Source organism: Wolffia australiana, chromosome 14 (assembly GCF_029677425.1).
Source record: "Wolffia australiana isolate 7733 chromosome 14, ASM2967742v1".
Classification (NCBI taxonomy): Eukaryota; Viridiplantae; Streptophyta; class Magnoliopsida; order Alismatales; family Araceae; genus Wolffia; species Wolffia australiana.
Genome location: NC_135848.1, coordinates 4024587 through 4039064, shown reverse-complemented (window position 1 = coordinate 4039064; position 14478 = coordinate 4024587). Strand labels below are relative to the sequence as shown.

Sequence of the window (14478 nt, the reverse complement as noted above, 5' to 3'; positions counted from 1 at the left end):
CTTCCTTGAGCTGTCACCTCTTATATTGAGGGTGGACCATCCCATCTTGACCAATCAATCATCTTCATTTACTTCTTGATGTACCCAAACTAAGATTATTTATAATCCCATGATTAGAGACACTAAGTCATAATCAAAGTACAACTATTCATCCACAAGACGTCTTTAGTGTCTTAGGGCTGAGGACCACTTACACAACTGTGACGTGAATCAATTTGATTGGCAGTTTGGTATAATACCATTAAGGGATTTGTGCAGATAAATTTAATGAACTCTTTCCATTTCCGCTAAAGAGCACCCATTATCTATCCTTAGTGTCTCCACACTAATGGCTATGGGACCGACCATACTCATCATATGAGTGAATCTAGATAGTGTTATTTTTTCTGGATACTTTGATGTCCTTCTCGTGCATCTTTCAAATAGGAATTTTTAAAACACATGCTTAAAGACTAGTGATCTCCGTATTATGATCTCATCATAATTTACTAAGTCTGACTATGTATTCATGGGCTTCATTATTAGCATCACACATGCACTATAATGAATATGTTCTATTAATGAACATAGAGTGAGATGTGGAATGTGTAATTGGCTTGCCGGCCACATATATTTCCATCAATCACATAGTTTAGAATAATGATATGATAGACAATTTGAGAGGAATGTGTGGAAAATCATCAAATAGCTCAAAGGTTATGAACATGAGGTTGGAATGTCATAGGCTATTATTTCTTGAGAAAAACTTAGAATATGACCCCTTAGAAGAGGGAAAATAAAAATAAATTTAGTTTGGCAATCAAAATTTAGTTTCATAAATATTTTATTTAATGAAATTCAGCAGATCGAACTTTTTTCATGAAGTGCATCGTCTTGGACATGGTTCATGGAGAAAAATGTTTAATGATACTGTATAGGGCTCATTTAAATGCATTAGTTTAGTATGATATGTTATCTAATTTCTTTTACCATCAAATAAATCGATAAGGTCATATGACCTAGGGGCATGTAAGGCTTGATGAGGCATGTGTGGCAATGAAATGGCTCTATGTATCACACTTTCTATTGTATTAGTATTACATTTAAGCATCATTAAATAGTATATTCTCATTTTAGAGACTCCATCATGATTTTTAATGCATATATTTATTCCATCTATTAGAAGGTTTATTAATGAAGTGGGTTTTGTTAATTTATAAAGTATTTTTTCGAGTTTGTTCCTTCCTATCTCAAGATGTCATCATGATTAATCCATCGGATTAACCATGATAAATAAGGTTAGATAAAATCCTATGTCGGAAAATTTATACATCAAACTGTTAACCTCAGATTATGACTCGTGTTCCAACTATAATTGAAAAATTATTTTTGTCTTCATAAATCTTAAAATATACTTTGAACTAGGACTTGATGATCCTTTCCCGCATAAAAAAAATTCTTCCATAATTCATGGTACCGGAGATGGTGGGAGAAGATGGTCAGTGTACTTTTGATATATTCTCTGGGATAGAGCGATGTAATTAAGTTAAAAAATATCAAGAAAAAGAACAAAAAAATTAAGATTTTAAATTAACCAAAATAAAAGGACTCATCCCTAATCATCAAAAGCCACTTCAAGAATTTGAATATAAATATAAGCTCTGGCAACAATGAATATAATATTCAGTCGATTTTGATCTGAGGGGTTTATCTCATCATTGTGGAAATTCATATCAAATGTGCTTTAATCCAGGGGGTTCATTTCATCATTGATTAATGTAATTAAAAATATGTTTTTGAATGGAAATGTATTAATCTAGTTTTGCATAAACTCATTCATGAGTGGATTTCTTTGAAATAGGTTGACATACCTAATAGCTAGCTAGTTATGTGAGTGATTAAATAATCATCAAATGAAATTCAAATAATTTAACATGGATGGGGAATGTTCTCATCAAAGACCAATATATTGACTTGCCCCACTAAACCTAGGGATCACCAGGCAGCTCTTTCGCTCCATACAGATATCAAGGGGGGGCCATAGCACCATTCTTCTTGGAGTAGGGTTGGATTGCCCCGGTGACAGATCCTGCCATAATGTCCTCCTACCTGTTGAAGTATAACTACTAACACATCATGCATTCTAGGAATCATGAAACAAAATATTCATCAAACTACAATTAGTTAACCTAATTAACCTTGACCTATTAATTTCCCCCTGTGACATTTTACATTTACACGGGCTGCATTGAAGAACCATTAGATTTAAGTTTGTCTCCAGACAAATGTGAGTATAATGAGAATTAGTGAATCAAGTGGACTATGATAATTACATATTCCTGAAGAAAGGATGATCAAAAGCTTCCCCCTTATCTCTTGGGTTATCAATCAAGAAGAATCATTTCTTTTCAAACATGGATCACTTCAATGATATTTACAATTGTTGTTGTATTATGTTTTGTAATATTTGTTTTGCTCTTGTATTCTGAACTTGTTTCTTGATGAGAACCAAGAAACTTGTGTGAAATATCTATAGTTTGATTTTTATGTTTCGCCAGTTGATATGAACCCCATATAAACTTAGTTATATCCTTCTATTTTATCCATAATTACCTGGCAATCTTCATGAAAGAAAAAGTTTCCATAACATCTTACGTCAGTAGGCTAAGAAGCCAGGTAGGTATGATGACATCATCTGCTATCCACACTAAAAAGTAACAAGGATAAGAAAATAAATCGAGAGCTGGTTTAATTTTTTTTCCAAAAGGATCAGCTCTATGTACGGACCCCTTGAAATTAAATTTATTCCATAAGTAATTGACATCACCAACATTCACATCTTACAATGGATGAGACAAGGCAAACTGTTGGATCAGGTGCTGGTAAATAAACCACATCAGCTTCATATCCACAAGCCAAGCTAGAGATGAAGTTTATTTTATAATCTTAGAAGTATTTGTAAAATCTATAGAAATTCAAACGGGGAATATATCTGACATGTTTAGAGATATACCAGTATCATGTTAAGATCTGCATTAAGAGTCGAGATACCCAGGAGTTGTGGGCAACCCAAACCCCAAATATATTATGGATCATATTAAAATAAAAAATGAAAGAAAGAGGAAATGAAGGATGAAATCCCTGCAGTTTGACAAGTAGAAAGAAACTTGTTACGTGCAAATGGGGCTTGCATTGAGCTGATGCCCAATCTATGGGGGACTGCAAGGCCTTTTTTAAGAGTGTGTAGCACAAGGTTAAGAGATTAGGAGACTCCCATCTAACTAAGCAGATAGTATGATTAGAGTCCTTCAGCACTAGCTGCAATTCCAAAAAAAAGATAATAAAGGCAAATAATTTCTCCAGAGATCTCATAAAAGGAAATACATTTTTTTATGTGAAAACAATTCTTTATTATAGTAAGGTATAGTTAGAAATGATGCAATTTGCTCCTAATTTATATCATCACGAAGAACAAGTGTACAATGAGATGATTAACGTTAGTTCTCAAGGGAATATTAAAAGGACATGAAAATTTTTAGATTAAACGATAGAAATATTTGCATCATAAGTGGATGAAAAAAAATCCATTGCACAGCCAAATTGACTGCTGTCCAGATGCTATACATATTTAAAGGTCCTCAAAGTCGTCAACTTCCCAAAGATCCTAAAATCTCGATACACCCGTCATATAGATCACACTGCACATAAAGTTTTCAAATCAAAAAACTCGTGCTCCATGAAACCTAATGTCAAACGAAGAAAAATTACAAAATATGGCATCCGTATCGACAAGACTGCTTATTTAGTGGATGCTAGAAAGGTTACAGGCTTACCAAAGACATGTATGCCACTTAAGAAGATAGCGTTGGAATTGTGCTACTGTAAGTATTCCTTGATAATCTGATAGAAAAAGTAACTATTTTGTATATGATATTTATAATCTCACTGTTAGTAAGGTCCCTTGAGGACAGTAGTTTATAGTCAGTCTAGCAGGAGAAATGACGCATCCTTCTTTAAAGTTAATCTACAGAGGGTGATCTAACCATGGAACTCAAACCAAGAAATAAGAAATAATCAAAAACTTGAATATCATGGTTAGAATTTTTTTTGAAGGGAAAAAAAATACTGAAGGTTGGGTGCGGGTCTTCAGTACCGTTAAGGTATTCTTTCACTGGGGGATGCTGTTTTTTCTCTGTGAAAAGCAGAGAGAGTGGTTCTCGCAAGAGCCTTTCCAAATAGAGATGCTCTAGATGATGTCAGAATTCTGACCTCCACAAAGTCCCCAACTTCAGGTTTTTTCAAACCATCTGCGTCAGATGTGTGCTTCACTGATTCGTTTACAAATATAACCTTGTGACCTCTATCACTCTTCCCCATGAGCTCGTTCTCCGGAGATCTCTTATTGGGTCCTTCAACAAGAACAAGCTGGACAGTTCCCACTTGGGCATCATAGCACTGTCCTGTGCTCTCTCTGAAGGTTGTGATGAGCTCTGATAATCTTCTTTGCTTCACATCCTCGGGCACATCATCAACATAGTTTCTGTGGGCATGGGTTTTCTCCCTCATGCTATATGCAAACATGTAAGCCATGTCGTATCCAACAGCTTTCATAAGGCTCAAGGTGTCAGCGTGTTCCTCCTCCGTCTCTCCACAGAACCCTGCAACAATATCACCAAAGATCAAATGAGATAAACACTAAATGACCCTACGGAAGATTAATATTTGCTTTTGATCATTTTGATTTTAAAAAATTACTCCCAACCTTGTGAAAGTTTCATAGATATTTGTTGCATTACGAATTAATCTAGGGAGTATCTAGTTCAATATTTTATGAGAAATCCATTCCATATTTATTGGGCATAAATCATCAGATAGGATGGAAGGGCACTTACATGGAACATGGTTTTAATCCAACTTTAGACAGTGTTGGCACGTTCCATGTTAGTGGTGCTTCCTTCCTAACAGATGATTTATGCCCTATGTTATATGGAATATATTTCTCATAAAATATTGAGATAGATACACCGTGTAAGGTTGGATTGAAGGTGCCGAAGAATATTCAACGAAGTTTGGTACCATGATAAAGAGTAAATGACGAAATAACATGAAAATATTGTGGCAGAGAAATCACGCTTACCACAGATGAAATCGCTACTCAGTCCAACGTCAGGAATGATACTCCGAATTTTTTGCACAAGATCTAAGTAAGCCTCTCGAGTATAACCACGACGCATCCTCTCAAGCACTGCAGTGTTGCCTGACTGTGCTGGAAGATGGATATTTTTGCAAATGTTATGCCTATCTCTCATCAGAACAAGAAGATCATCAGGGAAATCTTTCGGATGGGGAGAAGTAAATCTGAAACGCATCTCAGGAAACTCCAAGGATAGCCTATCCAAGAGATCCGAGAATCTCAAGCCCATGTTCTTCACCTTACACATGCTCCTAAAACCTTCACTAAGCTGCCAGTTACTACCATGCTCAACATCACTGAGCTCAGAAACATCATTATAGCTGTTCACATTCTGCCCTAGAAGCATCACCTCTTTTACTCCTTCCCTCCAAAGCTCACCAACTTCTCTCACGATCGATTCCACGGGACGAGATCTCTCTCGGCCTCTAGTGAAGGGGACAATGCAGAAGGAACACATGTTGTTACATCCCCTCATGATTGAGACAAATGCGGTGACTGAATTGCTGGAAATCCTGACAGGGCTGATATCAGCATAAGTTTCCTCAAGTGAGAGAAGAGTGTTAATACCCTTTTGCCCATAATCAACCTCTTCAAGAAGCCGAGGCAGGTCTCTGTAGGCATCTGGTCCACAAACCACATCTACCATCTTATCTGCGTCTAGAATTTTATCCTTCAGTCTCTCAGCCATACACCCTAAAACTACTATCTTTGGAGGACAGGAAGAATGCGCCCTTCCAGTGGAAACATTGGTTTTCCACTCTCTTTTAAGAAACCAGAAGTAGTTGAGTCTGTGCCAGACTTTCTGCTCGGCATTGTCTCTAATGGCGCATGTGTTGATAAAAATGACTTCCGCGCTCTCCGGGTCAGGCACGACTTCTGCGTAGCCTTCTTTCTTCATGATTGAGAGCACTATTTCCATGTCGTTAATGTTCATTTGGCATCCGTATGTCTCGTGATAAATACGCCCTTTGTGTGGCAGTGGGCTATTAGTATGTGTTGACCTGGGAAAGCACAAAAAGAGGGAATGCCATAAATTTCGAGAAACTAATGGCAGATATTATTCAAAAAAAATTTGGGTAACTAAAAAGAAGCAATCATTTCCCCAAAAATATCAATAAAGATGCAAAAAACTTTCATAAAATGTAGTTAAACCCAATCGGAAACTTAACACGGGTTTCTGTGCACTAGGAAAGGGCTCCAGAAAATTTTCTCCTAATTATCAACCATCATTAGTTTTCTGATTACAGAAGGACAAGGAGGGTAATCTGCAAATTCCACGGGTACAATTATTGCCTATTGGGGTACATTAGTTAGAGAAGAGTGATGCAAGTAACAACTCTTGGTGGCCCCCACAGCTTCTGCAGAAGGCAAAGATTCCCCTCAGTTTTTATCTCTGTGGTCTTCCAATCACTAACTTATCTGTGGATCTCTTCTCCTCCATGCGTTTATCCAACCTTATCATAATCCATACAGAGATTCTACAAGTTGGCATTTTGACCACGGAGGGCCTCTTCAAACTTATCACTTAAATTTGAAAATGCTTGGATTTGCACCTTTCTTCTGTTGATGATAAAGAGACATAATAATATGATGTGTGAAGAAGATAACACGTTAAAATGAAGAGGCAAAAAATATGATAGACCCACTTAAGGGCATTAAAAATAAATTTAAGCATTATAGTTGCTGAAAATGGCAAAACCAGAAGTAAATTATAGATGATGTCCTGGATTTTGATTCTACAATTATGGGAATGGAAACAAAAAATCAGAAAGAACACAAATAAAAATTTAAAATGAATATGAATTACAAAAGAATTGGGACTTAGAAAGGTTTGCGACCAACCTCATCTAATCTTGGAAAGAAAATAAGAAACAAATAATCAGAAATATTGGGCCTATAGGACCCTGATCAGCACCCACTAAATCTTAGGAGCGACTTGTAAAACCTATAATTCAAAATAATAAAGAAATATATTCTCAGACAAAGTGTCCCTATTTCTCCCTCGGAGGAAATTAGATCAACATTATCCCATTCTATCCCCCTCCAATCCGCGCAGGAATAATCTCGGAGTCGAAAGCATCATTTAATGAATCTTACGACGAATATAGACTTCGCAGAGTTAAAACAATTTTCACTTTCAAATGATTTATTTGCTTTCAATCGAATATACTAATGGCGCTTGTAACCATTTCTCATGAATGAAAGGAACAAACCAAATCATCTCTGTAGAACTACTCAACTTTCACCTCTATGCGGCAGGGTGGAAAAATGATATCTTGACAACAATAAAACAATAGATATCCAAGAAAAAAATAAAAATTAAACAGACATTCAAGCAGCCACAAGCGATCAAACCAATCATCAAAATCATCGAAATCATGATTACAGCAGTACAGAAATTAGAAATATGACAGTAACGATACTTACTCCACCTGGGTATCAACCGACACCTCCGTCGCCACCGACGATCTCCATCGAACCAATCGGCAAGCTCTTTGATCGCCGCCTCGTTTCGGCGCAAAGAACCCAGAAAAATTCAAGGTCGAGGAGCAGGAATCGGAAGGCCAGGCAAATGGGTAGGGAAAAATTGGCGATTTGAAACTACGATGAACACCTCCAAACTGAGCGGATGAATGGCGAGCAATGGAAGAGGAAACTGATAGACGACTACAACCGCACCTCAGAAGCCCAATACAGATCATGGATGGCGGCTGATTGAGTAGAGCGGAGAAGGAGAAGGTCGCCATTGCCCCGCCAAGAGACTAGAATCAAGAATGGATTGGCCTGGCTATTTACAGGAGAGACGTCGATAAGCCGATTTATTGTTTATTTGGTTTTTAAAAAGGAGAAAATGAATATGTAAGTGAAAAATCTGCATTTAATGGATACATTGGATGAACGGCACTAAGATTCATCATTCTTATAATCATACTTACTGGAAAAGTAATCTGTAGTGAATGAAATAGTTGGAGTGTTTTTAGGAGTATTTTTGTTTATCACTATGAATGTGCATGTTAACAAGGCACTTAATGAATAGCTGGTGGAAATAGCTGTAAGATTCATCAGTCTTGTAATCATACTTACTGGCAAAGTAATCTGTAGTGAATAAAATATTTTGAATGTACTTAGGAGTATTGTGATTTATGACTATGAATATGCATGCTAACAAGGCATTTAATGAATAGCTGGCGGAAACAGCTCTAGGATTCATCAGTCTTGTAATCACACTTAATGGCAAAGTAATCTGTAATGAATAAAATAGTTGGAATGTTCTTAGGATAATAGCAATTTAAGAATGTATTTGGTTTTACTTTTAATAAAGTTTTTTTAAATTTAGTCGGATGACAAGGATTTCTGGCGAAAAATGATGCATGCTAACCAGGCATTTAATGAATAGATAGGGGAAACAGCTCTGAGATTCATTAGTCCTATAATCATACTTACTGGCAAAGTAATATGGAGTGAATAAAACAGTTGGAATGTACTTAGAAGTATTGTAGTTTATGATTAGGTTATCAGGTGAAAAATTGCATCCTAACAAGACATTTAATGAATAGCTGGGAAACAGTTCTGAGATTCATTAGTCTTATAATCATACTTTCTAGCAAATTAAACTTCCGTGAATAAAATAGTTGGAATGTGCCTAGGAGAATTACAATTTAAGAATGTATTTATATTAATTTTAATACATGGTTTTTTATTATTTAGTCAGATGACAAGGGGAAAAAATTATGCATCCTAAAAAGGCATTTAATGAATGTCTGGGATGAAACACCTCTAAGATTCATCCGTCTTGTAATCATACCCACTGGCAAAGTAATCTGTAGTGAATAAATAGTTGGAATGTACTTAGGAGTATTGTATTTTACAACTCGGATATCAGGGGAAAAATTGCATGCTAACAAGCCATTTTTATGGATAGATGGGGAAACAATTCTAAATTTTACCAATATTATAATCATACTTACTTGCCAAGTAATCTGCAATGACTTAATGACAAAGATATTGCAGTGAATAAAATAGTTGGAATGTACTGGGATTTCAGGGTGAAAAATTATGCATGCTAACCAGGCATTTGATGTATTTCTTGGGGAAACAGCTCTAAGATTCATTTGTATTATAATCATATCTACTGGAAAAGTAATCTTCCGGGAATAAATTATTTGGAATTTACTTAGGAGTATTATAATTTATGACCAGGAATCTGCATGCAACAAGGTATTTAACAAAGAGCTCGGGGAACCAGGCAAAGAATTCATTCATTCTTATAATCATACTTAATGGCAAAGTATTATGCAGTGAATAAAATTGTTGGAATGTAATTAACAGTATTTTAATTTATGAGTATATTTTTAAAAAAATTAGTTCCATGACTAGGATTTCAGGGAAAAATTTTATGCATGTTAACTAGCCATTTAATGGATAGCTTGGGGAAAGAGCTATAAGATTCATCAGTCTTACAATAATACTTGTTCAAAAAGAAATCTGCAGTAAATGAAATAGTCTGAAAGTACTTCAGAGAATCATAACACATAGAATTGTAATTTTATACCCTTTTAATATAGTCAAATAACTAGGTTTTCATAAAATTTAACTTGCATTGCAGGTGTTCGCACAATGCTTGAAATGAATTATTCTACTCCTTTGAGTGTCATCAAGCAATGTGGAAGCATTTATAAAAGCAGGAATTATTATTTTTTAATTATATATTATCTATGTAGGTTAGAATGTTGTTAACTTTGTTGCAGCATCGATCAAATCATCATTCTGCTACAACTCAAACATCACATTGAAATATGATAATTTTCAGTATGAGTGAGTACGACACTCAAGTATTCCCATTTTTACTGAATTTTTTTTAATTAAACATAGAAGATACAAGTCAAAAATAAATCTCAAAGGGTCCTGAAAGGATAATAATATAATGAGTGAAAATAAAGCAATTTTCTAGAAAGGTGTCTGTAACAATCTATTTAAATGTGTTCAGGAAATAAAATATAAGAAAAGAAAACAACCTATTGAAATGACTTATTTGTAGGATTATGTTCAACATTTGGTGGTGGACGAAGAAAAAGAGTTGATAATGCACGTACAAACACATTTTTGCTTAAGATTAATCTCCTAACACCAGTGAGATAATGAAGAATGAATTCTTGTGTATTATGCTTTTGTGATACACCATATATGCATACTCATTAGATATATAAACACATAGGTCCTAAGATATGAACGTACTAATTCATATATATTTGGGAGCCCACTAAGCACTTGATATCCAAAAATTGATGTGAGAATTCACTCTATGCTGAAGTAGATTAAAAGTACAAAACTCAGATATTAGAACAAGTCAATTAGGTATTATTTCACTCACTTTTATGTCTATATCTCTACCAAAAAAGTAATAGATTTGATGAACATTTTGACCAATATCACAATACAATTTAAGAATAACTAAAAGTAAAACTTGCAAATGTAATCTTATATTTCCAAATTGAAATCATTCTTTTGATATTGATAACAAGTGAGCTAGTAATGAACATAATCGGACATTATGCATAGTTATTTTTGTACTGAACTGAATTCACGTGTTATCACATTCTAACTTGAAAATTGGTCATGTGGATTGAGAGGTGTAAATAAGGCCAGTGGTGGATCTGCAATCAATTGTATGATCCTCATGCCAATAGATATTCTTGAATGATAAAATTTCATGATCTTGGTATTTTTAATTGAAAAGATTACACAAATCAAAAACCAAATTAATACCTAGTGGTACAGGTGTTATTCTTTATTGTTGATTATTTATGATGATCAAGCATCCTTTTATGGTAATTTTGTATTGTTACCATCCTATCTCCTTGAAGATTGAAGTACCATTGGAATATGTTACATTAATTAGACAATGGGTCAAATCAGGTTGTTAATCAGCCATGCAAATGACAAAGCCATAATCCACTAGAATTCAATAAACATGTTGAATAACAATCATTTAATAGCCATCACTAATATTGGTTGTCGGATCTCCAAAAACTTCAACTATTACAGAAGTACACTAAAATTTATTTTACTCATAATTATTTGGTTTTCTTTCTCTAAATTTATAAATAAGTTAATAAAATCATTATGAAAACATTCCTGGTTATTTCAGCATTGACAATGTGAACTAGTCAAGGGATAATACTACTCTTTCCAGATAGCAAGGTGATGAATGTGATACATGTTAATGCAAATAAGTTTAACAATTTAAATAGATTTGAGAGCATGTGTTGCTTTGCACTTGCTCCTAAACACTCCTAAATTTGTGTTAACATTCAGAGTTGTTCTGGTTTGAGAAAGGAGCACTAATGGAAATATATGTGGCCGGGAAGCCAGCCACACATTCCATATCTCGTTCGATGTTCATTAATAGAACATATTCATCACAGTGCACGTGTGATGCTTATAATGAAATCCACGAATACATGATCCGACTTGGTGAATTGTGATGAGATCGTGATATGGAGATCATTAGTCATTAAGCATGTGTTCTAAATATTCCTATTTGAAGGATACTTGAGAAGGACCTAGTAATATTTGGATAGAATATCACTATCTAGCACCACTCATATGATGAGTATGGCTGATCACGTAACCATTAGTGTAGGGACTAAGGATAGATAGTGGGTGCTCTTTAGTGGAAAGAGTTCACTAAATTGATCCGTACAAATCATTGAATAGTATTAAACCAAGCTGTCAATCAGGTTGATTCATGTCACATTTGTGTAAGTGGTCCCTAGACCTGAGACACCAAAGACGTCTTATGGACGAAAAATTATACTTTGACTATGACCTATGAGTCTATAACCATGGGATTCGAAATAGTCTTAGTTCGGGTGCATCAAGATGTTCATGAAGATAACTGAGTGGTCAAGATGGGATCATCCTCCTTCGGTATAAGAGGAGACAACTCAAGGAAGACAATGCGATGAACTCCTTGACCATGGCAATGAAACATTGGAGAAGAGTTCTTCGATGATTTCCAAACACATCAGTCCTAACTTTGATGATCGATTAGGGTTTGACAGTTGACCATACCGTAAGTCTTTCGAGGAGCGTTAAGTGGATGAGGGGCTATATGTACACAGTAACCAATGGCAAACAGGTTCCATGAGTGAGTCGATATGCACTCCTTTGTATCATCTTGGCATGAGGTGTAGCTTGGCCCACCACGTGTTGGAGACTCAAACTATCAATTAGGTTAAATTGATCTGACATTAATTAATCTATATGATAATATAGTTAATTAATTTAGAGGGCTAATAAATGTTATTGGGCCACTTGAGTTGTTTACTAGACTGATACATAGGCCTAGAGAGTCACATACAAATCTTTTGGATGTTGGAAGGTATACTTAAGTTTTGGGGTTATCTATGAAAAATTCCAACTTAGTATAAATAGTGGAAGTCTCTGAAAAAAATTCACCCACGCCAAGATTTTTCAGGGGCATTCCCTTTCTTCTCCCTTCTCCTCATAATTTCACTTCATTATCAGTGCCATAAGGATGGCATAATGATAATGACGGAAATTGAACATAGCTGTTCAAGGCAAAGGAGGAGATTTGACGTGTTGAGGATCGCATGGATACATCTAGAGGCCGCACACATGAGCAGCTCAACACAACTCATTCGAAGATCGAAGGAATCACATATGTGATCCATGTCGCTGTTATTCATTTTATGTTTTTATTGATGTTGTTACCATTTCATTTAAGTCTTTCATTGTGCATCGTTTTAAGTTCTTCATCCAGATACAGGCCTCTAGAACCTAACAAGCACTGCCAAGAAAGGGTCGAAGATGGGGAGTCATTCTATAAAGAGACGAAGAAAAATAGTAAGATGCAAGAGAGACAAGTATAACCAACATCGACCCATTAGGCTTGTATGACCCACTCTCATATAACATGTCATTAAATATTTTTTACAGCTTTGCAAATTCCTAACGCTATAGCAAAATGATGTAAAGTACACATCTTAGAGAATATAGAAAATCATATATTAATGATTAGTATTATCTCTTAACATCTCTTAATGTGTCAACATTGAATTTGTTACTTTTTTTGGGAGATGTGATATGATTGTGTTGAGGGCAAAGTAGAGAGGAGGAGAATGGAGGGAGGGGGGATATAGGGAGATAGAGAAAGGGAGAGAAAGATAGAGAAATAGAGGGAGAGTTGGAGAGAGAGGGAGAAATACGGAGGTCGAAAGGGAGTGGGAGAAACAGAAATAGAGAGGTGGAGTGAGAGAGAGAGAGAGGTGGAGAGGGAGGGAGAGAAAAGTATAAAGAGAGATAGAGAGACACCCAAAGAGAGGCAGAAAGTGAGAGAGAGACAGAGAGGGGCAGAAAGAGAGAGAGAGAGAGAGAGAGAGAGAGAGAGAGAGAGAGAGAGGCAGAAAAGAGAGAGAGGAGGGACAGAGAGGCAGAAAGAGAGAGAGAGAGAGAGAGGGGCAGAAAAGAGAGAGAGAGAGAGGGGCAGAAAAGAGAGAGAGAGAGAGAGAGAGAGAGAAAGAGGGACAGAGAGAGAGACAGACAGACAGACAGACAGAGGGGCAGAAAGAGAGAGAGAGAGATAGGCAGAAAAGAGAGAGAGAGAGAGAGAGAGAGAGAGAGAGAGAGAGAGAGAGAGAGAGAGAGAGAGAGAGAGAGAGAGAGAGAGAGAGAGAGAGAGAGAGAGAGAGAGAGAGAGAGAGAGAGAGAGAGAGAGAGACAGACAGACAGACAGACAGAGAGGCAGAAAGAGAGAGAGAGAGAGAGAGAGAGAGAAAGACAGACAGAGGCAGAGAGAGAGAGAAAGAGACAAAGAAACAGAGAGAGGCAGAATGAGAGAGAGAGAGAGACAGAGAGACAAATGGATGGGGAGAGGCAGAGAGAGAGAGAGAGAGAGAGAGAGAGAGAGAGAGAGAGAGAGAGAGAGGCAGAAAGAGAAAGAGAGACAGAGGGGTGGAGAGAAGGAGGGAGGGAGAGAGAGAGAAAGAGAGGTGGAGAGGGAGAGGGAGAGAGAGAAAGAGAGGCGGAGATGGAGGGAGAGGGAGGACATAGAGAGAGAGAAAGAGAGTTGGAGATGGACGGAGACGGAGGACACACATATGATATGTAAGAGAGAGAGAGAGAGAGAGAGAGAGAGAGAGAGAGAGAGAGAGAGAGAGAGAGAGAGAGTCAGGGAGAGACGCCAGTTAGGCGCGTACCCGTCCATAGTCAAATTCCAAAGTCGATAAACTTTCAACGCTTTTCAACTCTATTCCGCAATCCACGCCATCTAATAACTTTCA

General features: G+C 36.4%; 1 protein-coding gene across 2 annotated transcripts; it reads right to left on the bottom strand.

Moving 5' to 3' along the window:
• Nucleotides 1–3548: 3548 nt before the first annotated feature.
• Nucleotides 3549–7956, bottom strand: LOC144711874 (Methylthiotransferase). 2 transcript variants are annotated; one of them, XM_078585994.1, is made up of 4 exons: nt 7601–7956; nt 5117–6174; nt 4133–4637; nt 3549–3677 (listed from the first exon to the last, which is right to left on the bottom strand). In XM_078585994.1, the coding sequence occupies exons 1-3, from the start codon at nt 7918–7920 to the stop codon at nt 4135–4137; spliced, it is 1881 nt and encodes a 626-aa protein (XP_078442120.1). In that variant the 5' UTR covers nt 7921–7956; the 3' UTR covers nt 3549–3677; nt 4133–4134. The 2 variants fall into 2 exon arrangements, with proteins under 2 accessions (XP_078442120.1, XP_078442119.1); XM_078585993.1 differs by lacking the exon at nt 3549–3677 and having other exon boundaries at nt 4027–4637.
• Between the last annotated feature and the right edge of the window lie 6522 nt (nt 7957–14478).